The 17,713-nt window shown below is 44.5% G+C and overlaps 1 protein-coding gene across 3 annotated transcripts in view; it reads right to left on the minus strand.

Moving 5' to 3' along the window:
• Positions 1–904: 904 nt before the first annotated feature.
• Positions 905–17,713, minus strand: part of TECR (trans-2,3-enoyl-CoA reductase) — a 37,489-nt gene continuing 20,680 nt past the window's right edge. For all 3 annotated transcript variants that reach the window (XM_088480300.1, XM_088480299.1, XM_088480298.1), the window contains 7 exons: positions 14,870–14,975; positions 12,232–12,304; positions 11,682–11,725; positions 11,526–11,583; positions 5,737–5,825; positions 5,554–5,599; positions 905–1,339 (listed from right to left, as the gene is read on the minus strand). In XM_088480300.1, the coding sequence (XP_088336426.1) occupies positions 1,212–1,339; positions 5,554–5,599; positions 5,737–5,825; positions 11,526–11,583; positions 11,682–11,725; positions 12,232–12,304; positions 14,870–14,975 (544 nt within the window). In that variant the 3' untranslated portion in view covers positions 905–1,211. The remainder of the gene's footprint in view (positions 1,340–5,553; positions 5,600–5,736; positions 5,826–11,525; positions 11,584–11,681; positions 11,726–12,231; positions 12,305–14,869; positions 14,976–17,713) is intronic.

Below are 17,713 nucleotides of genomic sequence, written 5' to 3' on the forward strand. Positions count from 1 at the left end.
CTTCCACTAGGGGACATTGTAAGCAGACTTTTTGTGCTGCACAGAACATAATGAAGTTTCATTTTAATATCTATTCAGGTGTAATGTTTAAATGCCAAGTGTGTGTGCACGCGTTACTGTCATATATATTCAGATGTAATGTTCAACGGCAGGTGTGTGCGTGTCACCGTCATATATATTCAAGGCAATTTGGGAGGGGGGGGGTGTGTGTGTGAGAGACTCTCATAAATATTCAGGTGTTGGGAGTTTCTGGGTTTACGTTTAAAGGCGTGTGTGGTTTAATTTTTCAAACAAAATACAACCACACGTCAATATACTCCTCCAACTTTCATTGTACAGGACAGCGTTTTTTTTTTTTTACTCCAACCTTCATGATACTCAACAAGTCAGGTTTTCAGGAAACCGGTGGTATATTTACTGGCCCACCAAAAAATAAAAAGGCATTCACTCAACTGTACACGATTAGAGAAACCAGAATACATGTTGGAGGTCCAGTACTTGAGGATTGGAGCAGAAAACCACTGGCATATTAGAGCTGCTCCAAAACACGAAGGGGTTCACCTTTGACTACACGGCAGACGGTCTGGGCTGACCAATTAGGAGAATCTACCCCTCTTCCAGTGACTAAACCAGAAGTCAGGTGACAGGAACCAATTACCACTACACTGTGACATACTTCTGTTTTCCTGTCAGGTAAAATGATAATAAATACTGAGCCCTCTCAATCATGATGAGCCACAGTTACTGTATTTTGTGAGAGGAACCAACTCTCATGGGAGCGCAGTCTATATATTTACTAGAACTCAGCAGTAGCAATTGGCACTGCCTCATGTCGCTACTGATCCTAGGCTAGTTCCCATGAGTATTGCTTCAGGAATATGGTCGATGGTGTATGACAGGTGCATTACATTGAGAATACTTTATTTAATCTGACATCCAAACTAATGACATTAATACAATCAATTAAAATATCACATATTTACTTGTAATATCCCCTTGGTTTATTAGTACCATACCGCGCAGACAAGTTCAACCAATAAAATTCATTCCTTCGTCACACACAAAAATGCGACTGATTATTCCAGGCACAGCCCGATATAAGACGGGACTGGCGGCTTCAGTGCAGGGCCTTTCAGCTCAGTGCATTTGTGGGAGGCTAGAGGTCAGGGTTATGAATGGATCAAAAAGGTCGAAGACTAAGGAGACAAAGGTCACAGGATGAAAGGGACAATGGGTGAGCGGAGAGGCGGGTAGTCTCTGAACTCTTTTAGGTAACTGCGATGTTTTCCTTTGGCCCATATTGTCATTTGGATGAATCCGACCAAGGTGAAGAGGGCGACTAAGAAAGAGGGAATGAATGTATAAAATATCTGACGCTTTAATAATATAACCACATATCACAGAAGCAAAATGGCAGAGCAATAAAACATCACACATTTTTAGAATTGTTCATAAAATATACTGTGTCCTATAGCAACCAATCAGATTCTTACATCTGTTTAGTATGGTTTAGATAAAGAAAACAAATGTCTTATTGGTTGCTTTGAGCAACTCCTCCTTTTCTTTACAGTTACCTCTGGAAAAGGTTATAAACTGGGAATGCAATGATGAAATGATCATACCCTAGTCCAGCACACTGCTACAGCAACAACAGCCCTACCCCATTCATTGCAGCGTCTCTTACTAATGCTGGGCATCACTCTACAGTTATCTGTCACATCTCTCTGGTGGGAAGGAAAATCTGGTCCATTTTCTAGTGTTTGGGAGCCAATTTCTATTGTTATTTGCTCCCATATATGACCAGATTTTCATTCCAACCAGCCAGATTGGACAGATATCTGACAGATAACTGCATAGTGTATGCCCAGCACAACACATCCTTTCCAGCCCCAGATAAAAGCTGTAGTTAATCATTCTTGGCTGATAAAGTGAATTTAATTTCACTTTAAAAAAAATCAAGATTCTGGACTCATAAATTGCTGTTAGGAGATTAATATATGGTAATCTCCTATCTAACAAGTGCAAAATAACATCACCAGCGTCCACTCTCAAACCAAAGCCCTCAGCAGTATTAACAAGCAAAGCAGCACACGAGGTACGGCACGCTGCATTCAGTATACGATAAGGGCAGAATCCCACCAGACACCAAGTAAATTATATTATATTACATAATGTTATACATACATACATACATACATACATACATACATACATACATGAACAGCGACACTCGGGTCAATCAAGCAAACGGAGTCAGAGGTAAGTATCGTAGTTTAGAAAATGTTAATGCCCCATCATCAGGGTCTGATGATGAAGCACTAAAAGCTTTGAAACGTCAATACACTTACATACAGGAACAGCGGCACTTGGGTCAATAAAGCGAATGGAGTCAGAGGTATGTATATTGGGCTTCCTGCTGGCAGTCCTAACGGGGGGGGGGGGGGGGGGTGGGGCACTGGGGACCATTTGCGGTGTGAAAAATATAATATTATGTATATACACACACATTATATATATATATATATATATATATATATATATATATATACACACACATACACGCACATACATACACAAAGTCCGGGCACTCACTCAGTATAGGGTAGTTATTGCATAGGTGCCCTCCATGGACCACCAGGTCCCGTATAGCAAAAAAAACAACTGGCGGCACTCCACGACTATTTCTAAATGATGAATTTATCATCATTTAGAAAAACAATCGTGGAGTGCCGCCAGTTGTTTTTGATATTTATATGGAATATGCTTGAGCACAATTGCAGTTTCTTACAGAATGTCCTTGTGGAACTACAAGTCCAATAATAGATTGCTCAATTCATTTGCAGGCTGCAATCCACATGGAAAAAAGTGTAAAAATGCTTGCACACTGCTTGTTATCAGTTGTCGTATTCCCCAATGTACCAGAATCCAAACAGGAAAAGATTTCTACAAAACTGAATAAAGGGGGCACCACATAGAAATGTGATTGCTAAAATAGTGCATTAAAAGTCTAACAGGCACTGAAAAATAGCATGCGTAACAACAATGGTGGTTAGTCCTCCGCAGGTTAACAAGTATAATGGATTTCTCCAGCAAAGCACCAAGTTCCTCCAGAGTCTCAGAGACCAGGAACGTCACCACACCAAGCCATGACCCTACGCGTTTCATCACATGGACTTCGGCAGAGGGCTTCATCCAGAGACCTTATTTATAGGTCACAAGTAAATGTAGCGTCAAATCACAATTAATTAATCTCTGTGTGAACTAATCAGCTGCTAGCCTGTTATATTACAATTACATGAAATCACATAAATAAAGAAGCAGTAGTAATAAACAATGATGAATACACATATTTGCTTTTGTTTTTCCCACATATCTCTTATCACTTCCCCATTCTAACAGGTATATTACATGGGTTGTATTACAATTAATTAACCCCTTTATTTTAAATTCTTTCAGGGGTTTTTTCACTGCTGAAGGATTTAGGGTCTGATTCAGACCCGCTCGCGAGCGATCACAGCGCTCGCAAGCAGGTCGATGGTCTCCGGCGTGCGCATGCGTGAGACCCATACTGCGACGCCAACTCAGTCGCAACGTGTCTCGCTACAAGACGAGGCGGCTGTCGATGTTGATTGACAGCTCGCACCATTTTGTAGGCGAGGAGGGGGGGTAGCTGCACAAACGCCTGGCGTTTGTGGGCAGACCTACTGACATCACTCGAACAGGAAGTCCACTTGGGCTTGCAAGAGCTGAGACCCTACCACAGGGTCTCCTCGCAAGCCAGATGGTCGCGATAATCGCGACCATCGCCAGGCCGCCCGCAAAAGCTGTGGGTGGTCACCCACAGCTTAGCGAGCGGCCGGGAAAAAAAAACAAAAAACTCCGTCCTGATTCAGAGCAAGCGCCTCTGAATCAGGCCCTTAGTCCCTTTTAATCCATGAGGATACACCTTGCATTTACCACATGTAAAAAACCCTTCTGTTTTTCCTAAAGGGAAACCAATATTCGTGTTTTTACTTTTACCTGATAATAGACTGTGTGTTAAATATGATTTTAGTGTTTTAAAACAGAGAGCCTTAAACTTCGAATTTTGGAACACTTAAGAAGTACAAAAAATATGGTAGAAAATCAGTGTTCCCCGACATGTTAAACAATGTCATGCTTGTAATCCCACAACTCTGAAATGTATGGGCCTTGAACATATGCCTGTTGATAAAAGGGGAGGTGATAGACCCAATCGGCTGGGCAGGAGAGAAACATTTTGGATTGTAACTCTGAATACGTGATACCCAAATGGGTTAAACGAAGGTTATGAGATTACCTCTTTTTGACCTAAATCTTCACTGCATTGTCTCTAGCAATTTGGCAACACACACGAGTGTTTCTAAATGCTGTATGTTGTTAGTCCTTAATTAGCGAAGGGTTCTGTATAAAACTCCATAAGACAAGTATTCAGTCATTTTATGATAAGGAATAATATTATTTTGTAGCATGATGAAAGTCACTGTACCTTATGTAATATGCTGATAAAACTCCATGTAATTATGTTATTCCTTGTTTTTTATATATGTGTACTCATAACATTGTTTATTACTACTGCATCTTTATTCATGCGATTTCATTTAATTGTGATATAACAGGCTAGCAGCTGATTAGTTCACACAGAGATTAAGTAGTAAATTTGTGATTTGACGCTACATTTACTTGTGACCTATAAATAAGGTCTCTGGATGATGCCATGCTAGCCCTCTGACGAAGTCCATGTGACGAAACGCGTAATGACGTTCCTGGTCTCAGACTCTGGAGGAACTTAGGCCCTGATTCAGACCCACTCGCGAGCGGCTGTCCGCTCGCAAGTGGGTCGATGGCCTGCACTGCGCATGCGCACGACGGAGGGAGCTCCGTCGTGCGCATGCGCAAGACGCGACGAGCGAAGGACTTTCCTTCGCTCGTAGTGTCTGATCAAAGGGGGCGTGCTGTCGATGTTGATTGACAGCACGCCCCCTTTGGTGTGCGTGCCTGCCAGACGGAGGCGTTCCCAAGGGAACGCCTACCGTCAGAAGCCGGCCCCACTGACATCACTAGTGATGTCAGTGGGAGTGATTTTGGCTCTGATAGAGCCAAAATCACTCCTGGCCTTGCGGTTGAGAAACTCAACCGCAGGCTTCTGCTCGCAGTGGCGATGGTCGCGATGGTCAAGACCATCGCGACCATTATCCTGCACGCTCGTATATGCTGTGGGTGGTGACCCACAGCTATACGAGCGTCCAGCAGGACGCTCCATATTTATGGAGGTGGGCCCTGATTCAGAGCGAGCGCTCTGGTCAGAGCGTCCGGCTCTGAATCAGGGCCTTAGTGCTTTGCTGGAGAAATCCATTATACTTGTTAACCTGGGGAGGACTAACCACCATTGTTGATTTGCATGCTATTTTTCAGTGCCTGTTGTGATTGCTAAAATAGAAATGTTATACTGTTAATGCACTATATTGTACCCCCTTTATTCAGCTTTGCAGAAAAATTACATTATATATATTTGGGGTTTTTTTTGGTACTCACCAGGTAGACACTGGGTCATGATAGCAAATCCGATCCAGGAGCCGACCTACGAAGCAGAAACAGACAGGTTACACATAGGTGCGTGTATGCTGTATGCCATATGTACTAACATGGCCTGGCTCCATGTCACCCTATAGCTGGCACATGGTGACCAATAGTAACCTCTCACTCTCAGATTCTTACCTCATATGTGTAGTTAGGGCAGGACACCAGTAGGAAGAGCCATGTGAACGGATTACGTGTTGGAAAAGGAATCTTTCGCGTTTTTGAGCCTTCAAATACACAAAATATGGTGAGTAATGGAAATGGGGTTTTAGTTAAGATTAAAACATCAAAGAAGGTTTTCACACAGATTGAAATAGTTTTTCTTCACTTTTCCAATACTTTTGCCATCACTTTTAGGACTTGAAGATAGAAGACCCAGAGAGTATGTGCGATCATTAAATTGGACTCTACCTATTGTATTGGCTCTTTGGTCTCTCAGATACATTTGTGAGAACATCAAGTTCATTGAAAAATGCATCCACCGCCTATCACAGGCAGAATGGGATTTACCATAATAAAAAGACAATTTTTCCGCATACCAGCCAAATGGCTAGATTGAAAATTAATAATATAAAAGCAGGATGGGCTGACAAGTGCTACTGAATTTCACTTTAGGCTGTCAGTTGCCCCCATCTAGTACACTCCCTGATCTTACATCTAGTAACACGGCAGTTCCCAGTCTTTCTGATACTGTGCCACACACACAAATAAAATTAAAAATACATGGTAGGCAGAATCGGGATGGGGACGGGATGCCGGTGGTCAGAATCCCAAAGCCGACAATTCTACAGAGTTTGTATACCGACACCTGTCGGTAGGGATCCTAACCCTCCCCAGTGCCTAAACCTAACCTCCCCCTCCTCGCACCCTAAACCTAACCCTCCCCCTTGTGTCTAACCCTAACACCACTACTTAGCTTCGGGATTCTGGCGTTAGGGATGCCAGCACCGGGATTCTGACAGTTGTCGGGATTCCAATGCTGGCATTCTGAGTGCCAGAATCCCCGCGGTCAGGATATTGACTGCATCTCAGCAGAATCATGAATAACTCAACTTAAAAAAAACAGCTGCTGAATCTATAACTATACAATGAAAATATATTACACATGGCATTGCATAAATTAAACTTATTTTAATAATTAGATTTATGTGCTTACCTGTTAAATCATTTTCTTTAATTCCTTTATGCTGGGTAGAGGTTGGGTGGGCACAACATAGTTAATACGTGTGCTCCACAGCCCAGGCTCCCTCCCTGCCCTCAGCCACATGCACTTCAGTTAAGTTAGTAAATCTAAGGCAAGAAGCAAGAAGGAGGGGAAGGAAGACTGGCACGCACTCAGGTCCAAACACACAGCAGATGTGAACAGGAGAACTGGAAGCAGAGCAAAGCCCCGCAAGCCAGGTGCATCAGGGTGGGTGCCCTGTATCTCCTATGGAAACAAAGAAAAGGATTTAACAGGTAAGCACATAATATCTCTTTTTCTTCTTCCTCCATAGGGGACACAGGCTTGACGCTGGGACGTTCCAAAGCTAGACCCCTAATTGAGGGAACGCTCCTGGGCTGCATTGAGAACTCTTTGCTCAAAAGCCACATCAGGGGAAGCGAAGTGTCAAAGGTATAGAATTTCAGAAACGTATTGGAAGAGGACCAGTTTGACGGAGAGGCCCCTAAGATCCGCGTACCAAGCCCTTCTCCGCCAATAGGGAGCCACTAGGATCACTGTGCCGTCCTCCAACTTCAACTTGAGGAAGACCCGTGGAATCAGAGAGATTGGAGGGAAGATGTATTAGAGCGGGAAGGTCCACTGAACTGCCAAGGCATCTACCAGAAAGGCCTCCAGATCTCTGGTGCGTGAGCAATACCTCGGAACCTGACGATTGTGTCGAGATACCATCATGTTGATGCCCGGCAAGCACCAAAGAAGAACCAGAAGCTGAAAGATGTCCGGATTTAGGGCCCATTTGCGATAATGAACGTCCTGGTGGCTTAGGAAGTTCGCTTTCCAATTTTGCACTCCGGGAATGTAAACCGCCGACAGGGACGATAGATGCCTTTCCACCCATAGGAGAATGCAACTGACTTCCCTAATAGCGGCACGACTGCGAGTGCCACCTTGATAGTTTATGTAGGAGACAGCCATCGCGTTGTCAGACTGCACCTGGACTGGGCGACCCCAGAGGAGAGGCAAAGCCAGACAAAGAGCTCTGTAAACCGCTCGGAGCTCCAGAACGTTGATCGCAATTGGCTCTCGTGAGCAGACTACTGACCCTTATAAGTCTGCTGACAGGACACCGTCCCCCAAACCGAAGACTTGTGTTGATTGTGAGGAGGACCCAAGTCCTGAATACAAAAGGATTAGTTGGGACCTCTGGAGCCACCACAAGAGGGAATGACGCATTTCCTGAGAGAGAACAATCACCTGAGACCTGAGCTGTAGATGGGATTTGTTCCATCGTGATAAAATCTCCAACTGGAGAGGCCGGGAATGAAACTGGGCATACTCCACCATGTCGAAGGTGGAGACCAGAGAGCCCAGAATCTGCATGCAAGAGTGTATTGACACTCTGCAATGATGCAGAAATAAACAAATTTTGGTCTTTAAGTCCCGAACTTTGTCTGCCAGGAGGAAAACCAGCTGAACCCCCAAATGCACCATCTCCTGAGAAGAGAGGAGTGATGTTCCATTCGTGAACCTGGAGAAGGCACACCGTGACCCGAAAGTCTTCCTTGAGAACCTACGGAGACTGGGCCAGGAGAAGCAAGTCATCAAGATGGGGAATCCGAATATTTCCCTGCCCTGAAGATGAGTCACAAGGACCGCCATGACTTTCATGAAGACACAAGGAGCCATGGAAAGTCCAAATGGAAAAGCCCGAAACTGGAAATGTTCCTCCTTGACCGTAAACCTGAGGAATTGTTGGTGACTGAGACGGATGGAAACATGCAAATTGGCATCTTGGATGTCTAAGGAGGCCATGAAGTCCCCCAGCTCCATAGCTAGTATAATGGAGCAAAGAGATTCCATTCGGAACTTTGGAATCCTCAAGTACCTGTTGAGAATCTGTCGGAAGGACACGTTCGGGTTCAAAACCAGAAAGAGACTGGCATAAAAGCCTGTGCCCCGCTGAGACGAGGGAACTGAAACAATGCTCTTGTTTTCTCCTGATCCAAAGGAAGACCTGTGGAAAAAAAACTGGGTCGTAGGATGCTCCCGAAAGGTCAACGCAAATCCCTGGAAGACTACCCCTCTTACCCAGGCGTCCTCCGTGGTTGCCTTCCAAATTTCGGAAAAAAAAAAAGAAGCCGGCCTCCTACGCTGGTGTCCTTCCCAGTCATGTAGCAGGTTAGTCGGCTGGCTTAGCAGCCAGGCATCAGGGAGACCAGGGTTGCTTACCTGCTGGCTTAGAACTTTTAGCGGAGGATACTTGGGACCTAGAAAACAACAAGCCTTTGGCTTTTCCCTGTTGACGAAAGGAGTTAAAATTAGAAGATCGCGACCTAGGAGCTGCCTCAGAAGGTAGAAGAGAGTGTTTTAGGTGCCGCCAACGTAGCCACTATTTTGTCCAACTTCGGACCAAAAAGAATATCTCCTGAAAAGGGGAGAGCTTAAAGGGCGTTCTAAGAGTCAACATCCGCACACCAGGAATGAAGCCAAATGGCTCTTCCAGCTGACACTGAAGAGATCGAAACCTTGGAAGTTAGTATACCTGTGTCTATAGCCGCTCCCCCAAAATAAAAAGTCGCCTCACGGATATGTTCTACGAGAGACAAAAGCTCATTCCTGTATGTACCTGAAGTGAGGCCATCCTCCAGGGCCATCCTCTGCCTAGCGACCAATGGCCTTAGCAACCCAGGCTGATGCGAGGGTCGGACGAGCTACTGCAACTGCATTAGAGAAAAAAAAGACTAAAGAAAAAGTTTCCAACTTCCTTAAGGGATGCAGTGTTAGAAAGAGGAAGGGAGGTATTCTTGACCAGGCGGGCAAAATGCACATCAACCGGGGGAGGAGACTCCCATTTAGCCCGATCGGCAGAGGATAAAAGGAAGTAATGCACTTAGAGACCTGGAAGCGAATATTAGGATGGGACCATGCCTCCGCCAAAAGGTCCTCAAGCTGCGCCGAAGAAGAAAACTCTGCCTTCTTTTGAAGTTTAAACACTGGAGCATTGGACATAGGGGCCGGTTCCGCATGCTTGATTAGCAGTACTGGTTTAAATGCTTTGATCAAGGAAACTACATCTACCTGAGGCTGGGAATCCTCCAGAATAGAAGAGGACTCAAAAGCAGAGGCTACAGATAAGTTTTCCTCATGGTCTGAGGAAACTTCAGAGTCTGAATCGATATCAGACAGGGGTGTAGAGCTGTCCCTTCTAGAGGGCTCACGCTTAGAAGAGTGCTCCCTGTCCAGCATCTGTTTGAAAGATTCTGACACCTGTGCTAAACCCTGAACTGACTGTGTAAAGGACTGCATCCAAGGAGGCTCCATAGCAGAAGGCAGCAAAAGGGATGGCATCAAATGGGGCATTTGTGTCGCGCCTGAAGGGACACCAGCAGGGGGAGCGGACCCCGGGGATGAGAACCTATCCACTAACTGCAATATTACCTGGAATAGCGTGGAAAGCCAAGCAGGTTCCCGATTGGCAGGTGGAGCTGAAGGAACCTCCTGTTGTGGGGTTCTAAAACAAACAAACAAAAAAGACCATTGTGGTCCGGAACCTGTGAAGAAAACACAGCAGCACAAGTCCTACAATTACACAGCACAGAAGCACCCACCTCCCTGGGAGCTTTACCTCTGGAAGACACAGTACAGAAATCCAAGGAGGTTCCCATACACTAGAGCCCAGAACTGTGATAAGCAATAAATGTTAATGCACCACAAATAAAAAATAAGTGAGGCTAAGCAGAGACTGAGACTATGCAAAGTACATTAAACAGTCATACACACAGAAACATCCAATGCAGCAATAAACAAGGCAATAAATGCTCAACAAACCAACCCCAAGGGGTAAAATTACTAAGATGGGAGTTCTATTTAAGAAGTGATGTTGCCCATAGCAACCAATCAGATTCTACTTCTCATTTATCTAGCAGCTTCTAGAAGATAATACCTGGAAACTGATTGGTTGCTATGGGTAACATCACTTCTTAATAGAACACCCATCTTAGTAAATTTACCCCCAAGAGAGGAGGTAGGAGCTATACGTATAACCTGACTGCTGAGTGCGAGGAACACAAGGAGACCAGGAGTCTGCACTCTCTGGAGACCAGCTGATCCAGCAAGCACTATGAAAATGGCTGCCCAGCGTCTGTGGGGGAGGGGAGAGAGGAGGAGTCACCCTGGGACGCAATGCCTCTTTGAGGGGATGCAGAGAGGACCTAGGGCCCCACTGCCAACACCGCTGGTGTCTCCATGACCAGCAGTGAGAAGCCATGACAATTAGACTCCCTTACCTGTCCCCTGGTGCGCCGGCTGCGGCTCCCTCCATGGAAGCTCTGGTCGAAGAAGCTAACCCAGTCGCCAGCGCTGCGACCACAGGCGCTGGGGTGGTGGAGCGACAGTGTAGGCATCCTACAGGACGCCCAGCACTGCCCACTCAGTAAAAAATAAATAAAAAACAACAAATAGTTATTGAAGCTGTTGCCCAGCATCACTCTGTGCCGCAGCTGCAGGCACCAACAAGAAACTGAAGAGCCTGTGGCTGGGGCGCGGGGAATAGGGGGGAGGGAGCTTGGCTGTGGAGAACAAACATTAACTATGTGGTGCAAAGACTCCAACCCACCAAAGCCTGTGTCCTCTATTTAGGAAGAAGAAATATATTTTTCCTACAACATCTAATTCTCGTGAAACAAATGTTGCCCCATACACTGGTTGGCTGCCCATATCTAGGGCACCACCACTGACACTTGTTCTGTATAGGAGGACTCACCAGCTGGCCGCAGATTCCTCAGAGCAATGTGTATAGAGAAATTCCCCAGCTGACAGAACTGATAGATAAAAACACACCAGATGTATTAGTACATATGCACAATGCTATAGTGATGAACTGACAGTATTAGTAGTAAAAGGAGTGATAATCACTAACCAGGAATATAGCGACTGCCATCTTCACCTGCTCTTCTCCAAACACTGGTGGACAAATTAAACATCATGATTATGGTGTACAAGCAATAAACACTCATATCCCCCCACATTGTGTGCAAAATTATCTTATATAATGTGTAACAAACCCACAGCAATATACATATGGCAGATTCTACAGGATGCAAATCAAGTCGCATGTCGCTGGAATACGGATATTGGCTCCACCCACAACATGGCTGTCTCCAGCATGTGCAGGCAATAATTCCATGTCAGATCGATGTACAACCAAATAAAAAAATATTTAGGAGCCACTAGTCATTCTATGTTGAAATGTATAGATTTGTGAAAATGATGAGATAGGTTTTCTTATTGGATCAGTTTGTATTTCTTTTCATTTTAGAGATCTATTAATGATGTTATCTGGCTGGGTAGCATCAGTCTGTGGATCACAACATCATACAGAGCTGCATTCCCCCAGTCTGTCTCCATGTTCCCTTATGAGCCTGGCTTACACACAGTGACATGAGATGCACACATGTATAATCACTCACCTGGTGGTGTATACAGGGGGTGATTTATGTAGTAAGCCATCCAGGCTGCAAATCCCCAGTAGTACATACAGTTCTGGAACACACAGCACAGACCATTACAGCTCATCAGTGCGACATAGTTTTCTAGCATATTTAATGGCGGGGACAAAGCATTGAAAATAAATAAATAATAAAGACCAGCCTTCAACAATTCTATAGTACCAGCTATATGCTATAAGATTGGACTAAACAAAAAGGTGCATTGTATTGCCCTTAAAGGAGCAAGATACACACCAAATATCACATGGGGTGTTTATAGAAGTGTGTGGGGGTTACTGAACACACAATCTGGGATGACCATACACATTGCACTGCATTACTTTTTTTAATTATATTGGCCATTTGGTTTCGCTCTCTGTGATGAGATACCAGTCTCGCCCCCTGTGGGTTGGACACTTGTATACAATTTTGCAGCTGCTGCTTTGTGAAAGTAATCCTCCCCTATAGCAATGTGTCTGATACCTGTTTGGCAGTATAACGTATGTTGGATGCTGCTGTGTTGTAGTTTCCCTGTGTGGTCGTTTACTCATCCCTCTGGTGAGGGCAGTCTAGCCTTTCTGCTGGGTGTGGACATCCATGATCTAGGGCTGCGTTTCCCCTTTATAACACTAGTGACACTATGGGGTAAATTTGCCAACAATTGTTTTTGGTTCTAAACCAAAACCGTTCGAAACAGACGTTGGATTTTAGTTTCAATTGAAACCAGACACCAATGTCAGTTGGTTTTTGCATTTCTAAGTGCCATCGGTGTTGCTCTTTCAGTTCAAAAACAGACATCAATTAGAAGTAAAAAAACAAAAGCAAATCCGTCAAACAGAAGCACTGTACATATGACCTGTGCAGACTTTGTTAATACAAACTTCAAAATAAAGTACATTTTTTTTTATTTATTTTTAAAATGGTGTAGGCTTCCTCCCTCCCAAAGTCAATACCCAACCCCAGCTGTGCTGTATGGGAATGGTAGAGCTCATTAAGTGACGTGCAGTGAGGGCGGAAGTGCGATTCTATGCCCTTAAAGTCCACCTAAAGAAGAAACTTGTCCCCTTGCGGGCTCGCGTCGCTCGTCACGATTCGGGCTCGGTGGCTCGCCACAAGATTATATTCCCCCTCTATGTCCACGTGGATGGTAGGGAATGACGTTGGGCAGTAGCGGATGACGTCAAGGTCCTCTCCGTGAAGGGTATCTAGATACTACCGTATGGGAATTAATAGGGAAATGCTGAGAGCAGACACTGCCATAGCAACCCTCCGCTCTCAGCCAAACAACGCTTCCCCATGCATTCCTACGGAGTGACCAGGGATAACCTCTCATTCGGGTTAGGTGAAGTACAGTATATACAGTGCTGTCCATTGGGATTGGGTTTTCTGTTTGTTATCTTCTGAAGACCTAAGGATGCGTACACGGACCGAAGAAGATGCCATCAAAGGGTTTGGTAAGTATGACTTTGTTTTTTTTTTTTTTTTAAATAATAGATTACAACCTTTGGTGTGAGAGTCCTGTGCTTGTTTTAAGGTTCTCTCTTTTTCCTTACAGGCTAACTATAGGTGCCAGCAGGTCCTTAATGTATGGGCATTATGGCACTATTTTCCCATACCAGCCCCAGCTGAGAGGTCCGGGACTAGTCATTGATTTGGGGGGGAAACCCCACATAATTTTGTAACCATCATAGTGATCTGTGCAGTGCTTCTCCCAAACTCACCTGGCACATGCCAGTCTATTGTTTGGTTGGGTTTTCCATGGTTTTCTGGGTCGGTTTACAAACAGACTATTAGTAAATCAGCTTTTTCTCATCTTGACTATGTAAAAAAAAAAAATTATTGTTGGTTCAAAGTTCCAAAGTCAGGTTTTTGGTGATTTTTGACATTAGTAAATGGTCAGTTTGCAAAACAGACAGGAAAGAGACCAAAAACCCCAAACCGACCTTTAGTAAATAAACCCTATGACTGATTCACGTCGTGTGGGGGGGGAGAAAGATTTTAACACCTAGTATAGTTGAGCTGGCTGCGACCTGACGAAACATTGGGATTCCATAACACACTTCCCATTTAAATTCTGCATGAAAGTCTTTAAAAGTAGAGTTGTTACCACTAGCAACCAATCAGATTATGGCTACCACATTCCACAGTGTGCTAGATAAATAAGTAGAATCTGATGGTTGTTATGGGCAACAACTCCACTTCTATAAGACCACATTTTAGTAAATATACCCCTAGGTGACTTCTGTTAGTAAAGCATTTTCTATAAACAGTCAAAGCCCCAACCTCATAAAACCACCTCCTCCATAAGCTCATTGTCTCATCCAGATATTGTCTCTTCCTAATATCCGCTCTTCCTGGTACAGAAAACTTATCACCTAGTAGATCTTTAGTAAGCTGTTCAATGAGCTTATTGGTCTAGACCAGGGGTCTTGATCAACCTTTGGCCCTCCAGCGGCTGTGGAACTACACATCCCAGCATCCCCTGCCACCGATTTGATATAATAGCATGCTAAAACTGTTGCAGGGCATCCTGGGATCTGTAGTTCCACAGCAGCTGGAGGGCCAAAGGTTGAAGACCCATGGTCTAGACTATAGTTATTTACCCTAAAAGGGCATTTACCTTGAAAATGTTCCTGAAAGGCATCGTGCCATGGGAAAAACGGTGTACAAAGAGCGTCTCCAGGAGACGTTTAATGTAGTGGAACGAATGACAGATACACGCTAGGCTGTAATAGATAAAATTGTGATATAAATATAACAGATTCATGTACACACACATAAAAAGGTACACAGAGCGAAGCCAGCTCATATATGTACAGATACACATCATTGTGGATAGACATAATTGTGAATAATGCAGGCCAGGCATGCAGTTAGGCCAGGCAGTAATATATAAATATATATACACATTAGAAGATTCATTATAAAATTTGGTGTCAAATTAAACAGTTGTCCTACCCCAGATTAATAAGGAACAGAGGGCCTGATTCAGAGCCAGACGCTCTTTAAGAGCGCTCGCTCTGAATCAGGGCGTCCCTGTTGTTTTTTTTTCTTTAAAGACGGCCTCCTGGCCGCTCGCATAGCTGTAGGTGACCACCCACAGCTTTAGCGAGCAGCCAGGTGATGGTCGCGATGGTCATGACCATCGGGGTTTGCGACGAGACCCTTCTGGCAGGGTCTCGTTCCCGCAAGCCCCAGTGAGCTTTCGGCTCTAATAGAGCCGGAAGCTCACCACTGACATCACTCGTGATGTCAGTGGGGCCGCCCCCAAACGTCAGGCGTTCCTTCAGGAACGCCTCCGTTTGGCCAGCCACCCCCCCTGCCCGCCTCCAAAACGGGGCAAGCTGTCAATCACAATCGACAGCTGCTCCGCTTTGGTGCGAGACCAGTAGCGACGGAGCGCCCGTTGCTGGCCGGGTCTCACGCATGCGCAGTGGGGGACCATCGGCCTGCTTGCAGGCGCTGTGCGCTCGCGAGCGGGTCTGAACCAGGCCCAGAGATCAGAACTCTGTGCTGTTGGGGACTCTAATTCTTCTAACTGTCATCCTGTGGCTTCTTGAGGCCTCCATTCCCCTCCTAACATCACTACTCTGTGCTGCTGGGTACCAGCTCCTTCTACTATATAACTCTCAGTCTATGGCTTCTTGTTTGCCTCTAGCACCCTCCTCAGTCATGGCAATTCCCCAGTCCTTACTACCAATTACACAAGTGGATTGGTCACCGCCTCCTATAAGTTTAGCATACTGTACATTGTGGTTAGAACAAGGTACGGGGCACATTGCAAATAAAGGTTAATCTCGACCAGTAATGTATTAATTGTCATTTAGAACTGTAATAATGTATTTTGAAGTGTAATATTTTACATTTTCTTAATTGTCACCAGGTGAGTTCTTTAGGTACCTCCAACACATCCTCTAACAGTTATTTTCAATCAATGTAACCAGTCAGTCCAATGCACCCTAAGCAGTTGTGCCAGACTTTGCAGAACTACCACTGTTATAATTGGAAAAAACAACATTGTTTAACACTGATTTGAGTGCATATTTCCAGTTATCTGTATTATCTTCAGCAGAGAATTTAGTATATTGTTTTATACTGCCTTACGAAATTTTATTTTCCAACAAAACCAGATAAACCTCCCTGACTCACTCACTGCAGAGTGCACATTGCAACCTAAGGACATGGGAGAGGCTACGCGGCTGACTTCCGATATGCAGGTTCAGAATCCAGCAGTGAAACCTTACATAAAATCTGTCCTACTGAGGCTACACCACTGTGGGAACCCAACCAGGCTTAAAATGGAAATCTCAGCTGGCAGTGTGTGTATTGCTTCCGGACAATAATGATGAGGGTAACAGCTCCTGTAAAGCCAGTCCAAGTACATGCTAGTGATCACATCTTCAAGTCTCCATGGACTTCGTTACCTTGAGCAACTGCCGAAAGCATTTTACTAAGTCCCTGTCCCACATGCAGATGAATGAATTAGTGACCCCTGCATAATGTGTGTTTTCATATTGATATACTGTATACAAGTATACTCTTCCAGTTTTTTTGCTTAAAACGATTCCACACAGGTACTAGATTCCTTCAGCCAGGGATTAGGTGTTGGGCTTCCAAGCTCGGCAACGGTGTTAAAAAAAAGCTAATAGTAGGCCTTACATACATCTCCAAAAATATGTTGTGATGCTGCGAATATTCCTAAGATCTGACCGATTACAGGCCGCCCACAGCAACATCTCAGACCAGCAGCAAAAGAAGTTTTAAAACAATAATAATCTCTGCCCTTAAAATGCATCTTTGAAAGATAAATATGGTATATAAAAGGAAATATGGCTGATCCAAGATCACAGAAAGAGAATAGCCTGATTACACTATAAACTTTAGATTGGATGCTCTCATGAGCAGGACCCTCTTCACTCATGTGCTTCTCCTTTACCTTACTTATACTATCATCTACTTCCTACAAAGGCACCTAACCTTTGGTTGCTGCCTCCCTGCTGCTTATGTGAGTGTTCTGATCACGGATCCATGTCCTTGTCCTGCAGTGTTTTGTACTGTAAGTCACTGTTTTCGTTGTTTGCTCATGTTAAGGTGCTGCAGGACCCTTGTGGCGCCATAAAAATAGAGTATAATAATAATTATGGGGGATATCCAATTAGCAGCGCTAAAGTAGCACTGCTAACTGATCACGCCGGCACTTATCATGGATATTTTACCTGATGTATCCTGAAAATAATCCATTTTTTCACCACCAAAACTGGCAAAAACACATAGGTCCGCGAGCTTATCGCGGATCCTATGTGTTTTTGGGAGAAATATCCTATTATGTCGACCGAAATAATAGGATGAGGGAAAAGAAAAAAAAAATTGGCAAAAACGTGGATAATCGGCGAAAAATCCCCGTTTTTCACAGATCGTGGCTAATTGGATCACACCCTGTCTGTCAGCAGCTAAAATGGACCTT

This window comes from Taudactylus pleione, unplaced genomic scaffold (assembly GCF_031769625.1).
Source record: "Taudactylus pleione unplaced genomic scaffold, aTauple2 ptg000253l, whole genome shotgun sequence".
Classification (NCBI taxonomy): domain Eukaryota; kingdom Metazoa; phylum Chordata; class Amphibia; order Anura; family Myobatrachidae; genus Taudactylus; species Taudactylus pleione.